At 48.2% G+C, this 26,866-nt stretch overlaps 1 protein-coding gene across 1 annotated transcript in view; it reads right to left on the bottom strand.

Annotated features, from left to right (window-relative positions):
• The window catches only part of LOC144824441 (extracellular serine/threonine protein kinase FAM20C-like), a 55,775-nt gene extending 29,188 nt beyond the window's left edge, over positions 1-26,587 (bottom strand). Inside the window, exons 1-7 of the mRNA XM_078683546.1 lie at positions 26,097-26,587; positions 24,215-24,387; positions 20,167-20,245; positions 18,937-19,029; positions 18,034-18,149; positions 17,011-17,191; positions 8,768-8,877 (exon numbers count right to left, since the gene is read on the bottom strand). Coding sequence (XP_078539672.1) covers positions 8,768-8,877; positions 17,011-17,191; positions 18,034-18,149; positions 18,937-19,029; positions 20,167-20,245; positions 24,215-24,387; positions 26,097-26,521 — 1,177 coding nt within the window. The 5' untranslated portion in view covers positions 26,522-26,587. The remainder of the gene's footprint in view (positions 1-8,767; positions 8,878-17,010; positions 17,192-18,033; positions 18,150-18,936; positions 19,030-20,166; positions 20,246-24,214; positions 24,388-26,096) is intronic.
• Positions 26,588-26,866: the final 279 nt, after the last annotated feature.

The raw sequence follows: 26,866 nt of genomic DNA, 5'->3' as shown, positions 1-26,866 counted from the left end.
GTCACGCGCCAGCTATAAATAAAGAGGGCGTGTCCCACGATCGGCAGTGGGGACTACGCAGTAAACCAGAGTGTCCTGTGCAATTATTGCGGTCGCAGCGCTCACACCACGCGCTTCAGCGGCCCCCTCCCCAATCACACTGGCGACGAGGGGCAGAAACTACCCCATGCTGTGCTGTACATTTAGCACCTTCTGTGCTTGATGAGGGGCAATCAGTGGGCCATTGATAACAGCCCTGGGCCCAGGGTGAGCAGCCCGAGTGTTCCTGGCCTGCTGTGTGCCCTCAGGGGAGCCTGTGGCAGTCGAGGCAGGCCCTGTAGCTTCTGAACATGCTTTGCTGAGACAGAGGCCCCTGCGTACACGGTGGAATCCTCGTTTGAAGGCGCCCCAGCATCTGGTGAGAGGAGGATACATCGTTGAGGCCTGAAACATACTAGCCACAGGAGAGGACCTGGAAAGGACCTGGAAAGTGTTATATTCACCCTCGGCCGGACGGCTGCTAGTGTTCTCAGGAGGTAAGCAGTGCACGTGCCACGAGGTGTGACTGTGTCTGCGCCAAGATGGCGTCGATTCCCGCCATTGAGCCCTTTGTGGTGGATGGAGCACCATCATCCCTTGCCCCGCGATGGAGAGACTGGACAGACCGCCTTCAGATCTACTTTGAAGTGGCTGGCATAGCCCGGGAAAGGCGCAGGGCCCTACTCCTCCACCTTGGAGGCAAGGATATCCACCACATCTACAAAACCCTGGTAGAAGCCACACCCAAAACGTATGTCACGCTTCTCAATGCCCTAAATGCTCATTTCGAGCCGATGGCAAACAGGGACTACGAAAGGTTCATTTTTCGTCAAGCCAAGCAAGAAGCGGAGGAATCGCTAGACGCGTTCCACGGACGATTGAAAGAGCTGGCCAGCATGTGCGTATTCCGCGACGAACAGGAAGAGATCCGAGGTCAGATAATACAAGGATGTTATTCATCCAAACTGAGAGTGAACATTCTTCAGGAGGATGGTAAGCCCCTGGCGGACATCCTCACCCTGGGGCGGTCAAAGGAGCTGTCGCAAGCCAGAGCGCCCCATATGGAAGCGGCCCTCCACTGACCCGTCAAGACGGAGCAAGTCAACATAGTGGAAAAGGCGAATGTGGTGAGGCCCAAAGTACGCCAAAATGCCGGGAGACGACAGCAAGACAGGAAGAGGGAGTGTGGCTACTGCGGAGGCGCGTCCCATCGCATGCAAGACTGCCCAGCGAGAGGGAAAAGTGCAGTGCGTGTGGGTGGATGAACCACTTCGCGGTGGTATGCCGGTCGGCGATGGCAAGGAAAGAGGCGGCGCAGGCGGTAGCGGAAGAGTGAGACAGCGAGGACATGGATGATAACACGGGAGACTACCCGGTTCACTATGTATTCACAGTTGATCAGCCACGAAAGAAGAGACGACGACTCCCAAGGTGCAGAATTAAGATCCACCATCAGGAAGTGAGACCCACCATTGACACGGGGGCATCAATCGAACTGATGGCTGCCAATGTATATAATCAACTAAGTCCACGCCCACCACTATGTGAGGCCAGGATCAGAGTATCTGCATACGGCCAGAAGACGCCCATCCGGCTTCTGGGATGTTTCAAGACTGAACTGCAACACAAGGACCTCAAGACCCCCACCACAGTATATGTGACCAAAGAAGGAAGCGGCATGCTGATAAGTGGTCAATCAGCAGAAGAACTGAAGCTAATATCATTTGCCATGGCAGTGCAAGAGGAAGAACTAGAGGCCATTATGGAGGAGTTCGCAGACGTCTTCAAAGGTATTGGATGCCTGAAAGGAAAAGAGGTCTCCCTCCACATTGACCCGTCAGTCCAACCGGTGGCGCTGAGGCACAGGCGCATTGCGTTCCACCTGAGACAGAAGGTGGAAGAAGAGTTTGGGGCGCTGGAGAGGCAAGGTATTATCGAAAAGGTCAGTGGGCCCACACCGTGGGTGTCCACGATCAGAGTGGCACGGAAGCCGAAGCAACCGGGGCAGGCCCACATCTGTGTGGACATGCGCCTCCCAAACGCCGCGGTGAAGAGGGAACGCCACCTAACCCCCACCATTGACGACATATTGGGAGAACTGAACGGCGCAAGGTGGTTCTCGAAGATGGACCTCCGGTTGGGCTATCACCAACTACCACTACACCCGGACTCCCGAACAATCACCACCTTCTCCACGCATGTCGGTCTCAGGAGATACCGACGCCTCATCTTCGGGATCTCGAGCGCTGCGGAGGTGTTTCAAAACACAATCCGCGAAGTCCTCAGCGGGCTCCCAGGAGTCTTAAACGTAAGTGACGACCTGCTCATCTATGCGTCATCGATCGAAGACCACCATCGGAAACTTTGTGGAGTTCTCCAGAGGATCAAAGAATCCGGACTGACTCTACATCGAGAAAAGTGCCAATTCCTAAAGAACAAGATTAGTTTCTTTGGCTACACATTCTCGGACCAAGGAGTGGCCCCAGACCCTGACAAGTTACGAGATGTACAAGAAGCCCCGGCGCCTACCAACATCTCAAAGATAAGAAGCTTCCTGGGAATGGTGAACTTTTGCGGACGTTTTATCCCAGACTTGTCAAATCTCACAAAACCCCTCAGGGAACTGACAAAGGCCTCAACCACATGGCAGTGGGGCCCGAGGAGGAGCAAGCCTTCAAAGACACTAAGGCAGCTCTGTCAGCAGACACGACGCTGTCCTACTTCAACCCGGCCCGATCCAACAATGTCGCTGTGGACGCCAGCCCCCATGGGCTTGGAGCAGTACTCACTCAACTACAAGGGAACGGAGAGTGGGCCCCAATAGGGTATGCGAGTCGGTCCCTGACGGACACAGAACAGAGATACTAGTAAATCGAACGAGAAGCGATCGCCATCCACTGGGCCTGTCGGCATTTCCACGTCTACGTGTATGGCCATCCATTCAGTGTCCACAGACCACAAGCCCCTTGTTTCAAGGATCAGCGTCCAAACCTCCACCGAGGATTGAAAAGTGGATACTTCAACTACATGGATACGACTACTGGGTGGAGTACAAACCGGGCTCGTCCAACCCAGCGGACTACCTCTCGACGCACCCCAGGGCGGCAACCAAAGCGGAAGAGGAGGATGCCGAAGACACAGAAGAATATGTCCGTCTTATATCGGAAAGATCCCGACCACTGCCCATGAGTCTCAAGACCATTGTAAAAGCTACCCGGAGTGATGAGTGCCTGCAACTGGCTATAAGCGCAGTCCAATCAAATGACTGGTGGCCCATTCAATCCACAATGACCCGAAAGACGCCACAAGCAAAGACTGTTCTGGAATCAATTGTGCGAGTCAAAGATGAACTTTCGGTCGATAGCAGCGGGTGTCTGCTCCGAGGCCCGCGGCAAGTGATACCATCAAGTCTGGCTCAACATGCAGTGGACCTCGCACACAGGGGACACCAAGGCATGGCGAAAACCAAGAGCCGACTGAGAGCCAAGGTGTGGTTCCCAGGAATGGACCCACTGGTTGAACAAACAGTCAGGTCATGCGCATGGTGCCAGGCAGCGGTGTGAGAAGTTGGCCTGATATGTGATGTCCACTATTCTAGTGGGCACCTTGTATCAGTCCAAACAACCCTTATGGTGATGGTTGTAAAGTCAACCTTATAGACCAGCTATCCTAGTGGTAGCATGGACAAAGCAGTCTTAGGCTAAACTCAAGAGGGCATGTGAAGCCAGCTGTTTTACCATATGCAATCCCTTTAATACCAAGTGAAAGGACACCACACAGGTTATATATATAAAATATATATGTATTTATTACTAAATTAATCCTCTGAACTCTTTATGAGGTCAGAGGCACAAGCACATAACAAGATACTCAATTATCATACAATAAGTTGCACAAAATACAGTAATGCCCTAGGGGCACTTCAAACCATATACTAAAATAGTGGTATAAGAACCACGTCACGAACAAAGGAACGGCCTAGGGCCTGGAGAATCGCTGGGGCTACGCTGTAATACCAAAGGATAGGGAGCAGGAAGCCCACGGGATGCGCGTGCAGTGTCTTTACACACACGCGAGTTACCATAGATTTAGAATGGGAACGAAATAATTGGAAACTAGTTCTTTTAGGATACTTCCGGATGGACTAGGAGAAAGCTACTCAAAACTTAAACACTAGGATAGTCAATACCCGCAGGAGCACCGAAGTACTCGCGTTACCTCACCCACAGGAAGCGGGTGCATAGGTGTCAAAGTGTGTCGGGTTTAGTCGCTGATTCCTATGGAGCCTTGGAGAAAGATGCTGCAGGCGACCAGGAGAGAAGTGTCCGGTTGGATCCAAGGGCGGATCGAGGATGAAGAGTACCTGAAAGCAGAGGGGACAGAGTCTGGGTCACTAGCCAGTGACCAGGAAGGAACCAGGACGGGACCAGGCGATGTCACGAAGCAATCAGGTGATGTCGTGAAGCTTGTTTCTGCAGCCACGGGGACCAGGAGGTGTCGACGACAACCAGGAGCTGGATACGGACTGTCCCACAAAGGCTCTCGCTGTCGGCGGTGTCGGCTTACGGATTGGAGTCAACAAGCCTTGGCAAAGGCAACCCACGCAGGAATCGAAGATGGCTTCTGGATCAGACCAGCAAGGTCTGATGGGCTTCTCCTTTTCAGGGAAGCAGGGGCCATTATGGAGCAACCAGACCAGCATTGTAAATTCAAAGGTTCGTCGTCACAGAGGCCACTAGCCAACGGGCAAGTGACCGGACAGACGCATCGAGCAGGAAAATGCAGAAGGGCAACACGCAGAACTCGTGGAGTGTGGACAGCTGATCTTCGGTGCAGTTTGTGCTCGGGGCTGGGGCTTCTCAATCCCCAATGCACAACTTCAAGGGTGCCTCAGAAGTTGCACGGAAAGCAATTCGCTGGCTTTCCAAGATGGCCGGTCCCACGTCTCTCGTCGCCTCCACGGGTCTCAGCTCTGCTGTGACTATGGATCAGGCTGTTGGAAGTCTGGAAGTCCGGGTCTTGTCAGGCTCTGTGCTCGGGATCCGGCGGGAGCGTCGACAAAGCAAACCTTTGATCGCTTGATGGTGCCTGCTTGCACAGGGTGGTCACTCCTTGACCACAAGGGAGATTCTTCAGTCTTCTATCTTCAGGTAGAACGTCGAAGGTCCAGAGTTTCGTTTCAAGTTTCAGTCAGAATAAATCTAAAGTCTTGGGACTCAGCTCCTACCTATGTACCAAATTTAGGGGCTGGATTACCTGCTAGGTCCCTCCTATGGGTGGGACCAGGGAAGGGGGTGGTTACACCCCTTTCCCATTGTCCAGTTTCGTGCCAGAGCTGGGGCTGGAGTGCCCCCGCACCGGTTTGAACCGGACTATGCATGGGACACCTTGTGTGCCCCAGGCAGTGTCTCATTTCATTCAGCCCTCCCTGCCCCAATACACTATGGCCTGTCTGGGGTGGTGCTAGCACCTCCCAAGACAGGAAACCTATTGTCCAAGCCTCCCTCGCTGGAAGGACTCCCAGCAGCAGGAGGTCAAACTTGTGTCTGTGGCAGCAGCATCCATTTTGTGATGCTGAGGCTCTGGTTAACTTTAACCGAGATTAGTAGGAACAACATGTCTTCTCCCTCTAGAAGGGTGGAATGCTACAGCCGTCACCAGAACTGGCGAGGGGGTAGTATTCCAAAGCGTATGACACCTTACACGACATGTTTTGATAAAGCCAAACCAAAGTTAGCATTCAACCGCGAGGATTATAATGCACTTAAGAGTATATGGTATGGCTATATCATAGAACAGCTATAAGGACATGGTTCCAAAAGCTGCAGACAGGCTCAGCTCATGCTAGAGCACCATCCCACATAAAACCAAGCACTCTGCCTTCAGGATTGTTAAGGCCTGCCATAGGAGTGACTTGTAGGTGCATATGTGTCTATATATAATGGTAGGTATAGGAATACTATACCTAAGCAAGGGGTGATTACACGACCTTGCCCCAGCTGAGTGATCAGCCAGTTGTGTCAGTTTGGATTGCCAGCCAGGGGTGGCAAAAGATATGCTGCAGCCCCTGGTAGGCCTTGGGCACACCTATGCCCTGGGTACCTATGGTACACTGCACAGGGACTCACAAGAGTGACCCAATTCCCAACTGGTGATGTACCTAAAGTACATGGTGTGAAATTTAGAGAGAGAACAGCAGGGCTGTGGGTCTGATTAGCAGGCCCACTGCCACATTAAGTCGAAAACCAGGGAAGCAAAAAGTGGGGTGACCATAGGAAAGCAGACCCTACTCTCCTACAAGCGGGCCAACCAGATCGCCCTCACCGCGTCATCACGGAGGAGAACCCTCAACGACCATGGAAGCGGGTAAGTGTAGAATTTGGACACCTCCCAGATGAACACTATGCTCTGGTAATCATCGATGATTACACAAAATACCCTGAGGTTGAGATCGTGGGAAGTCAGACAGCCATGGAGGTCATCACCAAGCTTGAGAAGACCATCGCTACCCACGGAATATTCGAAGTGGTGAAAACAGACAACGGTCCACCCTTCCAGGGACAGGAGTTTGCGGACTATCTTAAAGCCTGGGGGATCCAACACTGGAAAGTGACCCTGCGCTGGCCTCAGGCAAATGGGGAAGTAGAGAGATTCATGCGTACTCTCAACAAAGTGATACGCATTGCGCATGCCGATGGATCACCGCTCGAGAGGACCATATACAGCTTCCTGAGGGAATACCGTTTGACGCCCCATCTCACGACTGAGGCAGCTCCGGGACCAGCAAGCATGGGCCAAGTAGTGCGAGACACCATCCCACTTCACCCGAGCTGGACCCCGTCCTAGATCGACGCGGAAAAGACATTAGCCAACAGGACCAACTCCAATGACCAGGCCAGTGCCAACCGACGGGCCCGGGTGTCTGTCATTCAAGTGAGAGACAGAGTCTATATCAAGGACAGGTACCCAGGAAGCAAATTCCGGCTTCCATTCGAACATAGGCCCTGGACAGTTGTCCGCAGGACCGGCACCATGATAAATGCCAGAAGAGGAACAGAGGAGGTCACCCGCAACATCTCACTCTTCAAGAAAGTGGATGCCGGGACTCCGGACCTGCCGGCATCAGAATACATGGACACCAGCCCACGTCAACAGGCAGAGGAGGAAGTCCCAGGCAGTGACCATGAGCCAAGCACCACTGGAAACGAGACCCGGTCAGATCAAGGTGCACCTTCCCTGCCGGGAACACCAGTTGCGAGTCCGCCGAGTGTTCCTGCAAGATCCCAGGTGAGCCAAGCCTCGCGAGGTGTGACCCCGTCTCTGCCATCATCACGGGGAGAGCACTCCAGGTATGGCCTGCAAAAAAAAAACAGCTCCATCCTCCCGGCTGGCCGACTTCATGGTGTGACGAATTGGGACTGGAATTCTAGTGACTGGTAATAGATCTACTTGTTCATTGTTTGCTGTTTAATAAAGGTTAGAAGGAATGTTGTGTCCTCCGATCTCCAATGCGTGGTAGCGTTGCAGTCTACCCGCGTCGGAGAAGTTACGCTGTCACGTGCCAGCTATATATAAAGAGGGCGTGTCCCACGATCGGCAGTGGGGACTGCGCAGTAAGCCAGCACGAGTGTCCTGTGCAATTATTGCGGCTGCAGCGCTCACACCACGCGCTTTAGCGGCCCCCTCCCCCATCACAAATGTCAGCTAGAATGTGGAATAACATGCGGACATTGGAATACGGGGTCTTTTTCCCCGTGCCATACCCTGTTACGGCCCTTAACCGATGCCATATAACAGCTGCTCGTGTTCGTTGATGGCTGGGCGCGCGCGGACGCACAGCACCTCAGAGAGGGATATTTATTCTAGGGAACGTTGCTTGCGCCTACCGTTTTGCAGGAAGAGGCGCATGGCGGCCCAGTTGGGGCGGCGCCCCTGCCCGAACTCCCTGCGTGGAGTTACGCATGGGTTTCACCGGATGCGGTTTTGCAGTAAGGAGGCGCGAAACGTCAGGGGGGACAGGTTCGCGCGCCAGTCAACTTGTAATGAAGCTTTTAGTGTTGCCTGCCATTTTTCTCAGAATAAATATGAGTCACATACATGTTCATGTGTTGAGGCTCTCGTAGAGTCAGGATCAGGCAGGCACTCCAATAAGATTTTGTGTAAAGTCCGCTATACTCTTTTTAATAGGGCACTTCTGCCTATATTTTCTTTAATAATCATTTATAAATAGTGCAGATAGATTTCAAATCGTTCTGAAGTGATTTATTTACATGAATGTTTGAAAGGGAAAACATATAGGCCTTTGTGATTCCTCCCACCATATTTTTGGGTGATCTTGATATACAAATACATATCATATTGGCCAATTACGGGCCAGGTGATGTCCCAACTGACAAGTAACTACTCTTTGGAGAGTACTTAACATTTCATTGCTCACGTCTCAACTGATTAAATAGCTATTCTTGAATCTCTATGTCTCATCAAAGTACTAATGGGAAAAACCATGTACTGAAAATCTTATGTATAACAGGATTGTGTGAACACGTTGTTTACCTGTAATTACTGTTTGCTAATGTTTGAATTTTTCCTCTATTCATCTGCTTAAAGCCAGGGGCTACTATTTCACAATAAAAGCAAATAAAAAAATGCCCTAGTTTCCTCACAAATTCTCCTGCTGAACCAGTCTCCATCTTCCTACCGCACTTGCCCACCCCGCCTCCCCATGCTGTAGTCACCGGTATAGACTCACCCATCAGAAAGTCCAGGATAGTCATATCGATAAGGTCCAGGAGGCGGGTGCCGCTATCGTACGGGGGCGTCTTCTTCACACGCTCGCAATATTTGGGGTCCTCCTCCCACCTTCGAGAAAGTCAAGGAGGAAGAATGAGAAGTCACAATGGCACAAGCTGCTTTTCTTCCTTCCATCCCTCACAGCCTGTGTCACTTCATTATAGCCTACCCAGCGATAACACATTTCCACACCACTGTTGTTCTCGACCCACACATTTTGCCCTATCCTGCCCCCTTCCTCACACTCTGTCTCCTCCACACTCTTTCTCCTTTGCTCCTCATGCCCCCCTGACTCCCCTGTTGACATGCCCTCTACCTGGAGGATTGGAGAAAACAGTGCACGACTATAAATATTTGTCATAACAACAAAACCTAATTTTATCAACAAAGAAATATTTAACATTTATTAAAAAGTCATCAAGTTTTTTTCCTGCATGTTTCGTTGTGGCCTAAAAACTGCTTAGCTGTCTCGCCAGCCCTTTGTAAAAAAAAATACATACACCTATGAATAGATATATAGGTTTTTGGTTATCCGTCTTCAACCATTGGCCTGTTCAGCTGGCATTCACATGTTGCTTCTGCCCACTAGAGCATGGTGGCATGGGTCAGCTCACTGTACTCCAAGTGATGGCATTTTGTCTAATTACATGTGTACGTCTCTCTTAAAAAGAAGTGCACTTCTGTGCAAAGGCTGGTGGGCCAAATCTGTACGTTACCATTGTGATTTTCCTTCTTTTTTGGAGCTTTTTTCAGTTATCTTGATATGCTTAAAATATGTCATCAAAGTTAAGTAATTCGAAGACAATAATACCTTTTGTTTGCACCAATGATAATATTTTCCTGTGATATGCATTACAGCTAAAAAGGCTTTCTATATTTGCTCTAAGTACACCTGCCTGCTAGGAAGTACTCATACTGTTCTATTAAAATTATATCAGTTGGTTAATATTTTTGAAATTTAACATTTTTATTGCAAGCTATGGCAGTCACGTTGAGGCAGCAGCACATTTTTTGTTCTGCCTTTTGCTAGCCGCACAAAATAAAAAAACATAGCTATCGAACTAGCTTGCCAAGACCAGACATATTGGCTTTGACAATGCTTATTAAAAATTGAAGTATGCATTAGTGTCCTCAAGCCATAAAGTCGTACAAGGAGCAAGAAACCAATATAAAATATGTCTGCCTTGTTAGAGGGTTTCCCTCTGCATGACCTCATAGGGTCACTGTCAATCTATGCAGTTCCTTGTGCTCTTGGCAGGTGGTTTCTCTTCTCATGGGCTGACTCACAAAATGTTACATTGTGGTAATGTGTAAAACGGAAACAGCACCGTGAAGACCTTCCTCCTTAAGGGCTCTGGATACCTCAGTGTCAAACCTCAGTCCTAAATTTCTCATAGAGGATAAAGGAACTGCCTGCACTCATTGGCAATACCAGTTCCTTCTCAACCATCGATGTGCTCCATTGGAAAATGATAACGTCTGTCTTGGAAGGACTTCAAGAAACATCACTGACTTAAGCGTAACAGTCATCCTCCCTAATCCCAGCGCACTGACCCTAACTACCAAGATCTCTGTGCACCTACTACTGAGAGAACAGTCTCTACTCACTTTCTAGCTTCCACTTGAAGCACGATGACCTTTGAAGGTACTGATAGCTAATCAAGGTGAGCCATTTGCAGGAAACCAAGCTGACACATTTACTTTTGAAATAGTCAAAATGTCGTCATTCAGCGTCTGTTGCAGAGAGGAGATGATATGTGCCAGGCACCCTCCTGGCCCCTTAGCACATTCTCTTCAGTATTTGATCCCTAAATTGTGCCATTACCAATCTCAAGCCCAGGTGCGAAAAGAGGAGGGTTATGCTTGGGGCTAGCTACCACACCATGTAAAAAATCCAAGCTACAGAAACTTCAGCCAAAATACCAAAAGACATCCCAGCCTTGGGTTTAGAGGAATCTCCATCATTGAGAGCTATGCAGCCTTGCAGTGAAAGCCAGAGATCCCTAGAAGCCACAAAGCCGATCCATCTGCTTTCGACCAAGTCCATCGCCATTGGGAAATGGAATGTGAGTACCATCTACGAGACAGGCAAGACAGCCCGACTGGCAGGGGTGATGAAAAAATACAACCTTGCTGTTCTTGGCATCAGCGAGACCAGATGTACACAGTCCGTACAGAAAAGACTGGCTCCAGGAGGAATGCTGCTGTATTCTGGACACGAGGAAGAGACCACCCCACACACTCGGAGAGCAGCACTGATGCTAATGCCAACAGATCTCTGATTTGATGGAAGCCCATGGTCCCAGAATCATCACAGCGTTCTTCTGCACAAGGAAAAAGAGGTACTGGGTCCCAAGAAACACCAGCATAAAGAATGGATCTCTAGCAAGACTCTCTGCAAAATCAAAGAGAGAAAGGAAAAGAGAGCTGCAATCAACACCAGCCGAACAAGGGCAGAAAAATCACAAGCTCAAAGCAAATACACCAAACACAACAGGGAAGCAAAGAGAAGCTTTAAAGCAGACATGCAAAATTTATCGATGTCTTGCGACAGAAGGTCAGGAAGCAGCGAGCCATGGAAACTTGAAAGAACTCTACGACATAACAAGGAATCTCTCTGGCAGATACAGCAAGCCAGACAAGTCTGCTAAAGACAAAGCTGTGATGATAATCATGAGTAAAGATGGTCAACAAAAAGATAGGTGGAGCACTTTGAAGAACTAGTGAACCATCCTGTGCCGCAGTCTTCGGCAGACATATAGCCTGCTGACAAGAACTTGCCAATCGATCAACTAGCCAGGGAAGAAATCATGTCAAGCCATCAAACATCTGAGAAGTGGGAAGGCAGCAGGACCTGACAATATTCCTGCAGAAGCACTGAAGGCAGACATTAAAACATAAGTAGACATGCTCTACCTCATATTTGGAAGGATCTGTGAAGAGAAAAAGGTGCAATCAGACTAGAAGGAGGGATATGTCATCAAGATGTCCAAGAAAGGTGACCTTAGTAACTGTGCAAACTACAGAGGGATAACTCTTTTATCATCTTTAGGCAAAGTGATCAAGAGAGTCATCCTGAATAGAATGAAGGAAAAAGTTGATGCTCAGTTGCTAGCCCAGCAAGCTGAATTTTTGCAAAGATAGATCCTGCACAGACCAGACTTCAACACTGATGACATTGAGCAGTCGATGGAATGAAATTCCACCTATGTCAACTTCATCAACTATGAGTAGGCATTCAACAGCATGGACAGAGAGATCCTTTGGAAACTCCTCTACCACTACGGTGTGCCAGATAAAAGCGTACAAATCATCAGGAACTCCTATGAGGGAATGACCTGCAAGATAGTCCATAGAGGACAAGTCACAGAAGCCTTCCAAGTGAGAAATGGAGTCCCCCAGGGTTGTTTGCCCTTTCCCTTTCTCTTGCCTGCTGGGCATAGGCTGGATCGTGAAGATACCCACAGCAAGGAGAAGTAATGGGATTCAGTGGACACCTTGGATGCAGCGCAACAACCTGGACTTTGCAGACGACCCTACTCTGCCATACCCACCTGTAGATGCAAGAAAAGACCGAAATGTAGCAGCCATATCAGAACAACTTGACCTCAACATCCACATGGTAAAAACCAAGATTCTGAAGGCTAACATGGTCATCACAAATGTAGTCAGAGAGGTTGAGGCCTTCATTTACCTGGGCCATGTCCTAGACAAGCAGGGCAGCACAGACGTCGACGTAAAGGCATTATTGGGCAAACCATAGGCTGCCTTTAGTCAGCTAAGAAGATCTAGAACTCCAAGGGCCTAGTGCTGCAAACCAAGATCAGGCTTTTTAACATCAACATAAAATCAGTCCTTCTGAATGAGCAGAATCTTGGAGGACAACTGTGACCACCAACAACAAAATCCAGATCTTCGTCAACACCTGTCTGAGGAAACTCCTCCAAATCCGCTGGCCAAACACCATCTGCAACGACCTATGACAGCAGACTTTCCAACTTCCTGCTCATGTCATGTCAAAAAGAGGCTCTGGCTGGATAGGTCACATCCTCCCATATCAAACACTACCAGGCAACCCTGACCCTGAACATTCAAGGTAATGGAAAAGAGGAAGGCCAAAAAACTCCTGGCGCTGAGGCCTCGAGGCTAACTGCACGGAGATAAGCCACACCTGGAGTCAGATTGAAAGAAAAGCCAAAGATACAGATGGATGGGGAGTCCTAGTTGATGGCCTATACCCCAGGAGGGGTAGTAGGCCTAAGTAAGTAAGTATTTGACATGAGGTAATTCTGTGTTGACCCAGAAGGTCTGGATCCTTGACAGAGTATCAGGATATTCCCACAGGACACATTTGCACTCAATGCATTTCAATGGAGATCATTTGCATAGTAAGTGGTCATCCTGAAAATGTGGTATAGATCCAGTTCTCCGGAAAATAACCTAGGTTAGACCAACTGATTCTGGTTGCGCTTTCCCCTTCCAAGGCCATTCAATGGTACTCATCTCTACTGACCAGCAGATACCAGAAAATCAGTTCTGCAGAGATCTCCTGCGAAGGCTCATGCAGACGGGCTGAGGACATCCAGACTTGTAAAGTGCGGGTCATTTTTTTTATGTTGACAGCCTTTTAATCAACTCTGTAGGTTTCTGATAGATGGCCACTCATACACCCACGAATGCACATGTGTTGGCATGCAAATTTGTTGACACAGCCCTGTGAGAATCTGGCTCCTTTAAGCCTTTGCAGGAAAATTTGAACATTAGCTAAGCTTGGATGCGTTCCAGCTGGCTGCAATGCAATGTGGGAAAGAACTAAAGGATATTTTTCAGCTGTGAAGAGCTTATCTTTTCAACACCCAGCTTAGTGTTTGTTGGGGGGGGGAGCATTGTTAGTTACAAATTAAACACAAAGGCTTAAATAAGGAGGCATATATGTTCCTAACGCTGTATATTTCTACTCTAGAAACAAAGGTTTTTACCCACATTTACATAATAAAAAGATCTCCACTCTCCTATTGCAAAAACTAAGACACTGTCATGGCAACTTCCATTATTTCTCACTTGGACTTTGTGATACCGTGGACTGGGGATTTCTGGGAAGATCCTTTATCAGCTACACATTGCTCAGATTGGCTAATTTGCAGTTTCCCTAGAAGAGATCATATTGCCAACACCAAAAAATCCTCTCCTCTGCCTCTTTGTGATCAAGTGAAGGTGGTTATAGGTTGATTATGAAAAGTTTAACAGATACACAGTCAAGGTCTTTCTACTGAAGTCTACAATCCCAGAAAACTCAAGTCCAAGGAGCAGTCCCATACACATTCGGCCCTGGCTATCTGAGGTTGACAACTATCAAGCTATAGATAACCAACGTTTGTCCTTGGACATAACACAGCGCAGCCAAAGCGGCATGTTAGATTGCCACAAGAGCAGCTCATTACCCCACTTTAAGGAATTTAGCCTTAGGGAAGAATGTATCTTGCAAGTACTTTGCATAGTAAGCAGCCAAGTCCTTTAATTTGGCAGTTCCTTTTGTTTGGGCCTCCTTACTAGTGTCCTTCAGACACAAACTGATGTTTAATCTATGATATGTTTAATCGGTTAGTCACTCTTAACATCTTGGGCATGGGGTTTCTCTGTTTCCACCTGGAATGCCCTAACCTTGTATATGTCCACCTTTTGATTCTTTTATGGATACCAGAACGCTTCATGTCAACAGGACACCATTTCACTGTCATGGGTTTTCTATTTACAAATATTTACTGCCAGGTTTATTGTTCCTATTGGTTCCTCTGAAGCAAGTCAAGACTACCACTCGCAGAATGCACCACTTTCTCAAACCCAAGCCTAAAATTGAAAACATGGTGTCCTGCCATTTGGGAGTGATCTGGCAGCCCTAGCCTGTCCTAAAATCATGTGCCACTGTTGTGAAAACCCAGCCGCTTAACATGCTGCTGTTATAACAGCCGCTTAGAAGCCCACTCACAGGAATGCATATCTCCCTGTGATTCCTGCCTAAACTTTGTGGAGTTCTTTGATTGAGCTTTTGGATGCTTCCCGCCATTTCTTCAATTTTAGCATGTAATCAAACCTATATCCTAATTCTAACTCTGTTGTCAAATTCTCTACAAGATTCATCTCTCTAAAGCTAGTATGTGTATCATTTGCACATCCATACTTGGAGAGAGGTCTTGCTCCACGCATGCGTAGTATCCTGCTACCTAGCCATCAAATAGTCCCAAATCATGAGGGTCGCCTTCATCTAGTCCCAGATGTTTAGTCAGCAGCTGGGAAGCTGGGGATTGTAACTTTAATTTTCCATTAGGCAGGGTAAGACAGTTAGGTCACCACGTATGGTGGCATGTAATTAATGTACAAGGCCCAACAAATGTCCTTTTTTTGTGACTATGGAGTGTTCCAGGACTCATCTTGGTCCCAGGACACTTTCGGCAAAAAAGGCCAGACTGGCTAGAGGTTTCAATAATGATATTGGGTCCTTTGCCAGCTATGTTGCAAGCCAGCTAGCCTCTGAGATCCACAGGGGTTACCTTGAAGCCATTTCTTTCTTGTTATTAGCAATTTAAATAAATAAGGCATTGCTTGCAGAAATTGGCAAGAACCCAGCTCTTTCCTTCCAGTTATTGTGGCTCAGTAAGGCAGTCTGTTTCCTAGCAGGTTATGAGATTGTTTCTCCACAGTTTGTCGCTGCCTCGGTTTTTCCTATTCTGCCTAACTGGAGCCAATACCCTCTTTCATTTGGAATATTCCAGTGAACAAGGCCCATAAGCCTGGTGCAGACCTAGATGTTCTTGTTTATTCTCCGCATGGCCTCTTACATGCAGTAAACAATCGGAGCGTAGTTGCGTTCCTTGCACGGGCGCACAGCGTTTCTTTGATTTAACACTTATTCTCCAAATTTTCAAGAATTGATCCATGTACTCCATAAACTTTGGATGGTTTCAGTTATTTCCGATGGTAAATCACCCGTAAGACTTAATGTATTCAACTGCTTCTCATGCCGCAGATATGCTTATCCAAGCCTTTTTCTGGGCACGCCGGAAAACATAAAACATCCTCAGAAGTGACTCATCTTATACCCAATGCATTTCAAGCTTTAATTAGCTCTTCTTCAGGGGTTTCACTATAAATAATAAAACATAAGTCTATAAATTGTATTTCCAGACCATTGAAACATACATAGTGCGTCTTTTTAAACAATGTTAAACGTTTAAGCTCCATGCCGTGTATTGCAACTAACCCTCAAGCAGCGTTTTCCCTCTAAAACCATAGCTGTATGTTACCCAAAAACATTGCCTTGAAGCCCTTCTCACTACTGCCCCTTAAACTTTCCACGTAGTTGTTAAAACCCTTATCAGTAACATCCCACATTCCTTTCCTGTAACCCAATACCTAAACTACGGTTCGCCTCCTCAAGGTCACATACCTTCATGTTACTCTGCATCTGTGCTTCAAACTGCATCTTTCCTAATTACGGCACCTGCCTTCCTCATTTCTATTTCCTTTTTTAGCTCAAATGACGTGACCCCTCCTCTCTCATTAAACCAATAGTCATCAACCACCCGTAGGACTGCTGTCAAGATGACTACATTCTTCACAATCCAGTGTTTTCAACCTGACAACCGACAACAACTTATCCTAGACCTTCAAATCTCGACCAGATCTTACATGCAGTGCCTGAGTAAACCCATTGGAGGCACCTAGGCAGTCGAAATTTCAGGCCCCCCTCGCAAATTATCTCTTAATACCCAATGCACCAGATTTTTTTTACAAACTGACAGCTGCAAGAAGATGAGCTCTTAAGAGACAAACTGTTATGTGAATCTGATGTCTCTGGTTTATGTACTTGAAGTTGTTAATGGGTACATTACATTAAAACAGTACTAAGTCTATAGAGTCTTTAATGTAAAGTTATTTTCTTTCAAGATCTAATCAATATTATTTTGATCTGTTGTCATGGGCACCTAAAAGGAGTGGGGCCCATAGGCCGGTGCCTACTTTGCCTATTTGGTAATCTGGCACTTCTTGAATGGCTGCTTCAAGGGATTACTCTGTCACATACACATTTCCATCACACCTCTATGCTTCTGCTTTTTCATCCCAAGTCTTTCCATCATCCTTATCCTGAGGCAGAATCCACTCGCTGGGCTACCCATTTTCAGTCAGCCGCCCGCCAGTACTCACTCCGCCTTCCTGCTCTTGTGGTAGGACCGCCTCCAGGGACTCCTCCAGGAGCGGCGCTTGGCCAGACTATCATCGGGCAAAAAGGCCGCCATGGAACCCTCGATGAGGTCGGGCTGGCCGCACAGTGCGTGCTCTGTGGAACAGTAGTACGAGCATTCTCCATAGAAGCAAACATTATTGGCTGTAAACATGAAGAGCAAATGCAGTGACATGAATATTCCGGAAACACAACATCTCAGCCATTTAACAGTCTCCCCACAGTCCGGAAGTGATCTAGGGTAGATGGCAGGTAACCATAACCAATGATTTTGCATTGTGGAATGAAAGTGTTAAAGATTTGCATTATCAGAAGAGAATGCAGTTCCTGCATGGTTAGATTTCCACTTTAAACATGTTAGGAGCACATTAAATCAGGATGTAGTGGAAGGCTTGCTATAAATCACCAACTGAAGGTCCAGTCAAATGGTCATGCCTCTCCGGGGCCTCAGAGAATTTGTGCTAGGACTGGCCACTGGCTGCCACCTTTGTGCCTACATCTGAGCCTCCTCAGACTTCAGCCAGTACCATATCATTATTTGCCACTGGGTGTCGCTACTGCACTGATGTCTGCTCCTCCCAGTAACTCACTCAATGCCATACTGTGATTGGACACGGGGTATCACTGATGAATTGATGTCTGCTCCCACCATGACCTCAGTACCCTACTATGACTGAGCACAGAGTGTCACTACTGTGACACTGTGACTGGTATTTGGGAGGCACTGCGAACCAGAATGTGCCCTGTCCAGGACATCAGCCAATTCAATACTGTGATTGACCACTAAGGGTTACTGCTGCACCACAGTCTCTCTCCCAGGACCTCAGCCAATGCCATGGTGTAACTGACCACTGGGGGTCACCTCTAGACCTGTGTCTACTTCTGCTAAGACATCATAGCACTTTCCACCAGGTGGCACACCCTGCCCACGGAAATGACTCATTTGTAAAGACCCCGGCAGACACTGGAGGGCTCTACCCTCTCACCTGGGGAGATGTAGAAGGTCTTGGCCAGCCTCCTGTCAGTGGTGATGTCCCGGATCTCCATCGTCATGTTCACCAGGCGTCCAGCGACAGGCGGAATCCTACGGAAGTCTAAGATCCTTCAGGAACGGAAGTTTAGAGAGACATTAGTCATCTTCCAATCAAGTGTAGGTCACCCTCAGTCTCAGACCGAGAAGGCTACCCTGGCACAACTCTGTGGATGTGTGTGGGGAAAGAAGTCAAGCACGCAATAAATCTGGAGGCTGGATTTCACTCTTGCACTTTGCCACATCGGTTAAGCGGTGTCGCTGTGTGAGGGAGGACCAAGGGTGGGCGGGCTCTTGGTGCAGTAGAGCAATGGGGCGGAGGTAGGGAGTGAATATGTGGGGGTGTGAAGGAGATCTCTTCGGAGGTGGTCCCATTATTGGAGAATACGGAGGAGTGTGTGTGTATGTGAGTGACTGTGTGTGCAGGCAAGTGTGAAGGAGCTCTCTCCAGGCTGAGCCCAAAGGTGAGCAGTGTGGAAATGCTGGGTGCTTAGCAGCCTCACGAGAGAGAGGAATCCCAGAGTCTGCACCTAAAATGGGCTGGATGGAAAGCAGTGACTAGCAAAATATCAGAAATACATATATCTTCATACAGACATGTCAACAAGCACCTCAACCCACTATAAAGAGTGAATGCCCAGATGTACCAGGACTGGGGTTAGAATCGTAAAGTAGTCTAGTCTTATAATAGGTGGGATATAAGTTTGGTTGGATTTAGGAATTTAAAACACGTTGCCATTTTTGTAAGGATATTTTCATGAAAGGTCTGTATACTGGAAGTAGATGTTCTTGAGCCTATGTTTTTATCTCCAAGTAATGTCACTGAAACCCCGGAAATGACAGCTACTGGATTACTCACCTGTCCAGGTGAAAGGCTGCAATCTCCGCGTTGTGCCGTTCGAAGTCAGAGAAGTAAAAGAAATCAGCTGGCGTCTCCTGATCCCTCGTCTGCCTGGAACCCCATAAACACAGGGTGAATTCGGGCCTACCTTGGGGACCACATTCAATGAAACCTGACTCCTTACAAAGAGCATTTCTGACCAGAAGCCAGTTAGGAAGGGAATAAGGACTAAGACTGGAGTCAGGAATCTGGAACCCCATCATAGTAAAGGAAGGTGAGACCTAGATATTTCCCTGAAAGCATAGTAGTGCTGGGGACTGTGTCCATCACACCCTAGATGCCTAAATGTTAGGCCAACTACAATCATCTGACTATCCTAGTGATAATGAACGTAGCTTAAGTTCCAAACGGCTTTTTCGCAGTTTTCATCTACTGGTCTGTTAAATTGTCAACCACATGTTACTTCTGCTTACCACAGAATACATCTTGGGGTAATAGGTCGGCCGACCTCAGCCACTGGTTCCCCTGTGTGAGCAATAGTATTTTCTTTGGACACAATGTAGCCATCCCCACATAAAATAATTGGCTATCTTGGAACAGTCAAATAATAATAAATTATGCAATAACCCTTCAAAGATGAGAGAGGGAGCGAGAGAGATTGAAAGAGAGAGAGAGAGTGTAATCATTCAAAGATGAGTGAGTGAGAATGTGTGTGTGTGCACGAGCACATGTGAACTCATGCCTGGCAACCATCTTAGAATGGTTTTGTGATAGGTAAAACGAAAATCATAGCAAAACTTCTCCTTTACTGTGTGTGCGTATATGCAACCAGCCATCTTTGAATGTTTTTCAATACTTTACCATTCCAAAATGATCAAAATGTTTTCAATGCGTCAGTCATTTTTTAACATTGAACACAGTTAAACTATTTCAAAAACAGATATAGCACCCATCTCTGAATGCTTTTGAAATACTTTATTGTTAACCAATGGTTGCCTACGTTGGCAGCACAAGCATTGTCCAAGCCAATGCCAAATAATAAGACTTTGCTAATGCTTATTTTGATCTGGGGGTAACTGGAGAGATCGACTAATTCTTTCTATGAAACTTTGGCAGAAAGCATTAAGAACACACAATGATTGTTGCAGTAGATATTTCTGGCCTGTCAGAGGACATGGTGGTTGATGTATGGGACAAAGGTATAGCTTGACTCTGTAATCTCTCTGCCTTCCTGTTCCTTCTACTCACTTCATTGGCTTGAAGAGGGCTTGACCATAGTTAGGGAATGTCATCACCAGTTTGAGCTGGGTTCCTCCTTGCTTCTGGACTGAAAGAGAGGGAAGAGCTAGGTTAGAGATCTGGTGGGTCAAAAGGGGAAGAGTTAGATACAAAGGTAATGGCTCGAGAGAGACAGAGGAGGTGAGAAATAAGGTGGTGAGAGACAGATGTAGTTGAGAATACTTATTCAAGATGGTCCCTAAGTGTGAGATTATCTACTCCCTGATAACAGTATCAAAATTCACCATTATGCTGACAAAACACAACTCTATTTGAAAGTCTACTATGCTTTAGACATTCAACACCTAAAACACTGCCCTCTTCACCCAGAACTGGATGTCCAGTACATACCTAAAGCACAGCCCCTTCACGATAGCATTCATAGAAGTTGCCTTGACAGCTTTGAACTTCATCTTTCAACCAGTGCCAAGTCTCTTGATTTTACCCTGTAAATCAACCTCACTCTTAAGGAATATTACTCTGAGAAACAAAGATGGCTTGTTACCATCTTGCTCTATTGAAGACAGTGAAAATGTTTCTTTCAGAACGTGACTTCAGAACTGCTGTTCAAGCTCATTGTACTCTTGTATCTGGATGGTGGAAGTGCCCTGCTCGATGGTCCCCCAGACCCTGAATGGACACCCCTCAGGGGAATCTTACATGCTGCAGCATGTCTGGTCTGTGACCTGTGGAAATATGATCACACCCCCCTTGTGACACTCGATGGAACTCCACTGGCTCCCCTTGCCAGCCTGCACCATCTTCAAAATCAACTGAATCATTTACAAAGCCACCACGGCCTGAACTTCCACCTACCTGGCTGGCAAGTTCAGCATCTCTGGTGATCCTCTGTACATCCACATCAAAGACTCCATCAGACTGGAGACAAAGGAGTGTAAAAGAAGAAAAAGCATTGGCAAAGCCAATAGGTTTCGCATTTGCGAGATTTATTGGCTTTGTCAATGTTTTTTAGACCTGTTGCACAGAGGAGTGGACTACTTTACAATAAGGCTTAACCTCAACAAAAAAAGAAGTATGACGTTGACAGCGTTATAGTGCTTTTTCTTTTTCTTTAAGCCTTGTTGAACAGCTGCCTGTGCAGCTGTGCAATAATTCTAAAAACAAATTAAGCAAAACCAAATGACCCTCACATCTGCATGAGCTATTTGGCTTTGTTTAATGTTTTTTTGTGATAGAGGGAAGGCACGGTTGGAAGGGGTAAGGGGAATCATGGGGGAACAGCAGCACAACAGACATCGGGAGGAGGGTGTTGGGGCAAGTAATATCAGGGGGGTGTGGGGGAGGAGAGAGGTGTGGGGGAGGAGGGAGGGAGCAGTAACCCAATGGAGGGCAGGGAGTGCACGAAGGTAAGCAGCGTGACAGAGGTGTGGAGTAGGAGGAGGAAGCAGCAACACAACGTTAGAGGGGAAGGAGCAGAGGGACGAGCAACATGAGGGAACTGTAGGGGAGCAGGGAGGGAGCAGCAACAAAACAAAGAGCAATGGGAATGCAGAGGGTAAGCAACTCAAGGGAGGTGTGGGGGAGGTGGGGACAGCAATACAGTGCAGAGCAGGAGGGCGGGCGGGGTGACGGGCAAGAGCACGGAGGGTGGGAGGAAAGAGGGCCTGAAGACTCTTAGAGAGTGCATGTAAAATAAAGTTTTTTTTTAAGTACCTGCAGGAGCCTGCAGCTAGTGGAGGAACACTGGCCGCTAACAGGAAGCTGTACATGGTCTATGCTCTAGCGCACAGAAGCCACAGGAGGAAGTAGGAGGTGAGCCGGAGGCGGTGACCAATAAGAAGCAAGGCAACCTGAGCGATATTAAAGCAAACCAAGGTGAATAATTGAAAGTGATGTGTGGGCTCTAAGACTGTTTTAAGCTTTTCTTTTAACAAAAGATTTTGCCAACAGTCCATGTGCTGTCTTAGGTGAAACCTAAAACACAAGGCAACAGGCCTTTTCCATCTATGAACCTAGAACATTGAACAACAATCTCCAATCCATTAGAACAGTCCCAACCCTGCTTTAATTCAGGAAAGTGTTGAAGAGTCACCTCTTCACAGAATATTACATCATGATGCATTAAAAGTCCACTAATCCGCTACCTTGCCCTTAACTCATTTACTGTATGCTTGATTTGACCATGTACAGCACTCCTCTTCCTTTGGTGAGAGTCACGCTATACAAATATGAGATTTATAGATCCATGCCAGAATTTCAAGATATCCATATAAGATAATTTTACAGACTGTGTGTCTATTTGAAAATGCACAACCAGTGGTTATCTTGAAAATGTGGAGCAATGGAAGAATGTGTGGACCGGAGTTGGGGAGAACAGAGTGCGATTTGCAGAATGTAAAAAATACAGAAGTGGTCGAGAAGGAGTGGACCGCAGAGAGAAAAGGAAGGAGAACTGCAAGGGAGAAGTCCAGGAGACAAAGAAGACAGGATCCAAAGGAAGGAGAAAGAGAAGCGAGTACCCAGGAAGTAGAGGACAAGACAAAAATAGGAGAAAGCAGACTGTAAAAGGAGGAGGAGTGAGTGAGATACTGCAGGGATTTATGTTGAGGGTAGATAAAGATGAGGGAGAACTAGAGGGGATCAGAAAGAGCAGGAGCATAGCTTAGTGAGAGTCGGGTGAGAATTACAAATTTCCCAACTAAAAAACAGTATGCCAAAGGGTGGACAGATGACCACGTTTTGGGATACACTGGTCCCATGAGCAACAGGTTCAATACCTATTTGCATTAGGTGGGCCTCTGTCTAAGTCCCTTTAAAATAAAAAGTTAAAACCTTTTAGTCAAACGAGGACGACGAGAAAAACCAACAAAGGCATACAAGATCCGACTTAGGGCCCCCATGCCCATTTCTTAAGTCAAAAATGCATTTATATTGGGGGGGGGGGGGTAGGGGGGAGTGTGTCACACCACAAACACCCCCTTGAGGCTACGCTCCTGCGAAAGAGTGGAGGCGATCAAAAGGCGGATTCGTACCATAAGCAGTAGAGAGATAGTGAGTGAGGTGGATAGTGAAGTTGAGAAGTGGGCGGGCAAGGAAGAAGAAGAAGAAAGCAGGGAGCACATGGAAGCGGAGGGCCCATAGAGAAACAAATGACAGGCAAAGAGAGAAAAGACGGAGGAGAAAAGAATGGGAGTGGAAGCAGGAGGAAATGGAAGAGAGGAAGATGCAGGTGAGAGTGAGAGAGGAGAAAGGAAAGGAAAGTCAGAGTCCTAGGGGAAGAGTGAGAAAGAGAACTAATAGAGGGAGGGAGGATGGCACATAAAAGGCAAAAGGAGAGGGGAGAGAATAAAGGTATAGAAAGTGGAATGGAAAGGAAGAGAGGGGAAAGAAGGAGGTGGTGTGAGAGAGAGAAGGGAAAAGAAATAGAGGCGAGTAGATGAGAGGGAGACACGGACAACGACAACGGCAACAAGAGGCTAGAAATATATGAGCAGGGACGGATAATGGTAGCAGACTGGCAGAGACAGCAGGAGGCAGACCCGGGAGACCAAAGACCGGTGTCAGGCACCCAGCGGAGTATGAGGCACTTGTGCGGAGTGGCAGAGGGTGGATACCAACCTGGGACAGAGGCAGCAGAGTCTGGACAGGAACACAGGCAGCAGAAGGACCTAGATCCAGAACAGTAGCAGCGAAATGACACAGATCTGGCAGTGTCAGACAGACCGAGACAGGGGGCAGGCACAGATGAAACAGAGAGACTCAGCATAGGGACAGAGGGTGGCAGAGGACAGGCTCAGACCGGACACAAAAGTATCAGACAGACACAGACTGGGGACAGGGATAAGCCAGAAACAGACTGGGGGCACACAGGCTGCGGATGGACAAAGGAGACCGACAGATGCAGCAGGCGGGCACAGACAGAGGGCCCACAGAGGCAGCGAATGTACACAGACAGGCCAAGGCAGAAGGCAGAAGCGCACGGGCATTCCCCGGAATAGAAAGCGAAGACAGACTAGTGTTAGACAGGGGTAGCAGAGGGCTGCAGACAAGGCCTCACCGGAGCCCAGGATCTTCTCGGTGGCCAGCTCCTTCAGCAGCACGGGGGTCAGCGGGTCCTGTCGGGGGTACAGCTCGTGCCTGTTGATGCCAATGTGGAACTTGAGCCAGGTGGGGTAGGTGTCTGAGGCGGCGTCTCCGGTGGGAAGGACGAACTGAGCTCCGGCGCTGACCCTGCAGCCGAAAGAGAGCCACCAGGCATCAGCATTGCGGTAAAAACCAACTACACAGGCTCGCTTGGCATGAGACCTGCAACAACCACTGATGTGCCAGCCTGTGCTAAAGCCACCCGTGTGGCCACCTGGGGTCTACCTGCAGTCAACCACTGGCGTGCCCTCCTGCCATCAGCCCAAGGCCACCTGTGTGTCCTCGGCGTTAAACCTGCACCAAATGATTCAAGTGACCGTGGCATCAATATTGTACCACACTCCTAATGTGTCGGCCCCATGGCATCAGCCCTACAGAAAGCAACGTATGTATATCTGCACCAAACAAATGATGTCCTTGCTTCAATCCTGCACCACGACCACCACTGGTCCCTGGAATCAACCAAGCACTAAGACCACCCACATACCCCCTGGCAATAACCCTGCACCAGGATCACCCACATATTCCCCTGGCATCAATCCTGCCCCAAGACCACCCACTGGTCCCTGGAATCAACCAAGTACTAAGACCACCCACATACCCCTGACATCAATCCTGCACCAAGAAAACCCACATACTCCCTGGCATCAATCCTGTACCAAGAAAACCCACATACTCCCTGGCATCAATCCTGCACCAAGAAAACCCACATACTCCCTGGCATCAATCCTGCACCAAGAAAACCCACATACTCCCTGGCATCAATCCTGCACCAAGAAAACCCACATACTCCCTGGCATCAATCCTGAACCAGGACCACCCACATACCCCCTGAAATCAGCCCTACACCAAGACCACCCATGTGCCCGACACTAATTCACTGATGTGTCCTTGGTATCAGCAATGCACCAGACACGGACGTCACCGCTTGGCATCAGTTGTAGACGGAGCCACTGACTTGCCATCCTGGCATTTATTTTTCCCCCTTAGACCTGCTGCTCGGAAACCTTGCATTCTCCACAAGTTATCGTTAAAAGAACTGAGACCCTGGCCCTTCTGGCTACCTTGGCTCAATCTATCCTTTGGCCAAGGTCTTGCTTCAACCTGTACCACTCAAAGACCAGGGCTAATACTGACAAATCCAGGACCAGTGCTGGGCCATCCAGGGTTAATGGTGAGCCATTTGGGTCTAATAATGGCCCGTGCGTGGATAGAAGTAGGGTCGCCTCTCCTAGTGACCTGGCGTTGGTTGCTCCCTCTGCCTGTAATTCCAGGACTTGACCAGCTTGTTCTGCTGACTTGGAGCTCTGTCTACCCTAGCGTTAATACAAGACTGGACCAGCCTGTCTCTAGGGGCCTGCTGTTTGGTGCTCCCTATTTTTAAATACCAGGGCCAGGGGCTTAGAGCTCTGCGCCCCCCCCCCCCCCACACACACACACCTTTAACAGCCGGGGCCGGTTCCCACAGTCCTTTGTTATCTGGAATTACATCCTACATAACATTGCCCATTCCTAAAGTGGCCTCCTTCCTCAAGTTGAGACATTTTTGGATGGCTTGTCCTTTCTTAAGCTCTCCTAGTCCTCATATTGTCTCATTCCTAAAGTTGCCCATTTCTAGTAGTTACTTCATCATTTCTTAATTGTCCCATTTCTTACAATCAGTACCCCATAACTGAAGTTGTACTCTTTCCTGAAGTTGCCCCTTTTCCTGGAGTTACCATATTCCCCAGTTACCCCATTAACAACGTGTCCTGTTCCTGAAGTGATCCAATTCCGGACGTTGTCCCATTTCTTACCACTCCTCGCTTCCGCTGGTCTTCAGGTTAAACCTCTCCTTGGGGTTCACGACGAAGAGCCGGTCGCCCTCCCCGAGGGGCGGCGGTGGCCCCTGATACAGGGAATGCTGGAACAGGGCCGCCAGCTTGGAGCCGTGGTAGCGCCTCGAGGCGCCCTCACGCGACCCCTTCTGCCGCGAGCCGTTGCTGCCGCTGAAGTCCTGCAAGGCCCGAAGCACCTGCGCTTTCGGCCGGCCCTTGGAGGACCGGACTGGGGTCTGCTCACGGGAGCCACCTCGGGACGGGCAGGGGCAGTTGTCCCCCACGACGTAGCCTACAATGGGCGTCAGGTCCAGTAGCAGGTGCATGACGAAGGTGAGCACGAGGAGCGCCAGCACGAGCGCCTTAAACCTGCGCTGGACCAGCGTCTGCACGCGGCGCAGCATCTTGCCCTCCCCCTCCGGAAAAAAAATGAGCAGGGCTTTGTAAAATAAAAAACCCAAATAAAAGTATTTTTTAAAAATATAAGATTATAGGTTGCACAAAATGAGAAAATAGAGCATCAAATCCCAAATCTAACTCCAAAACAAAGTTTTGTTTTTTTAAATTGGCAATTTAAAAATGTTCCTCAAAAAGGAATTATTAGGAATATCGGATTTTCCCGGGTGTTTTCATGGCTTGTTGCCTTGCAGTCCTCTTCGGCAGCCCAGCCCTTGCACGAGCGTCCGTCCTGTTCACCAGACGTTTAGGAAAGACATGGCCAGCACTGGGTCCCACTTGGCCCCCTTATC

This window comes from Lissotriton helveticus, chromosome 1_1 (genome assembly GCF_964261635.1).
Source record: "Lissotriton helveticus chromosome 1_1, aLisHel1.1, whole genome shotgun sequence".
Lineage (NCBI taxonomy): Eukaryota > Metazoa > Chordata > Amphibia > Caudata > Salamandridae > Lissotriton > Lissotriton helveticus.
The sequence above is the reverse complement of the archived record's forward strand: the minus strand, read 5'-3'. Positions and strand labels throughout refer to the sequence as shown.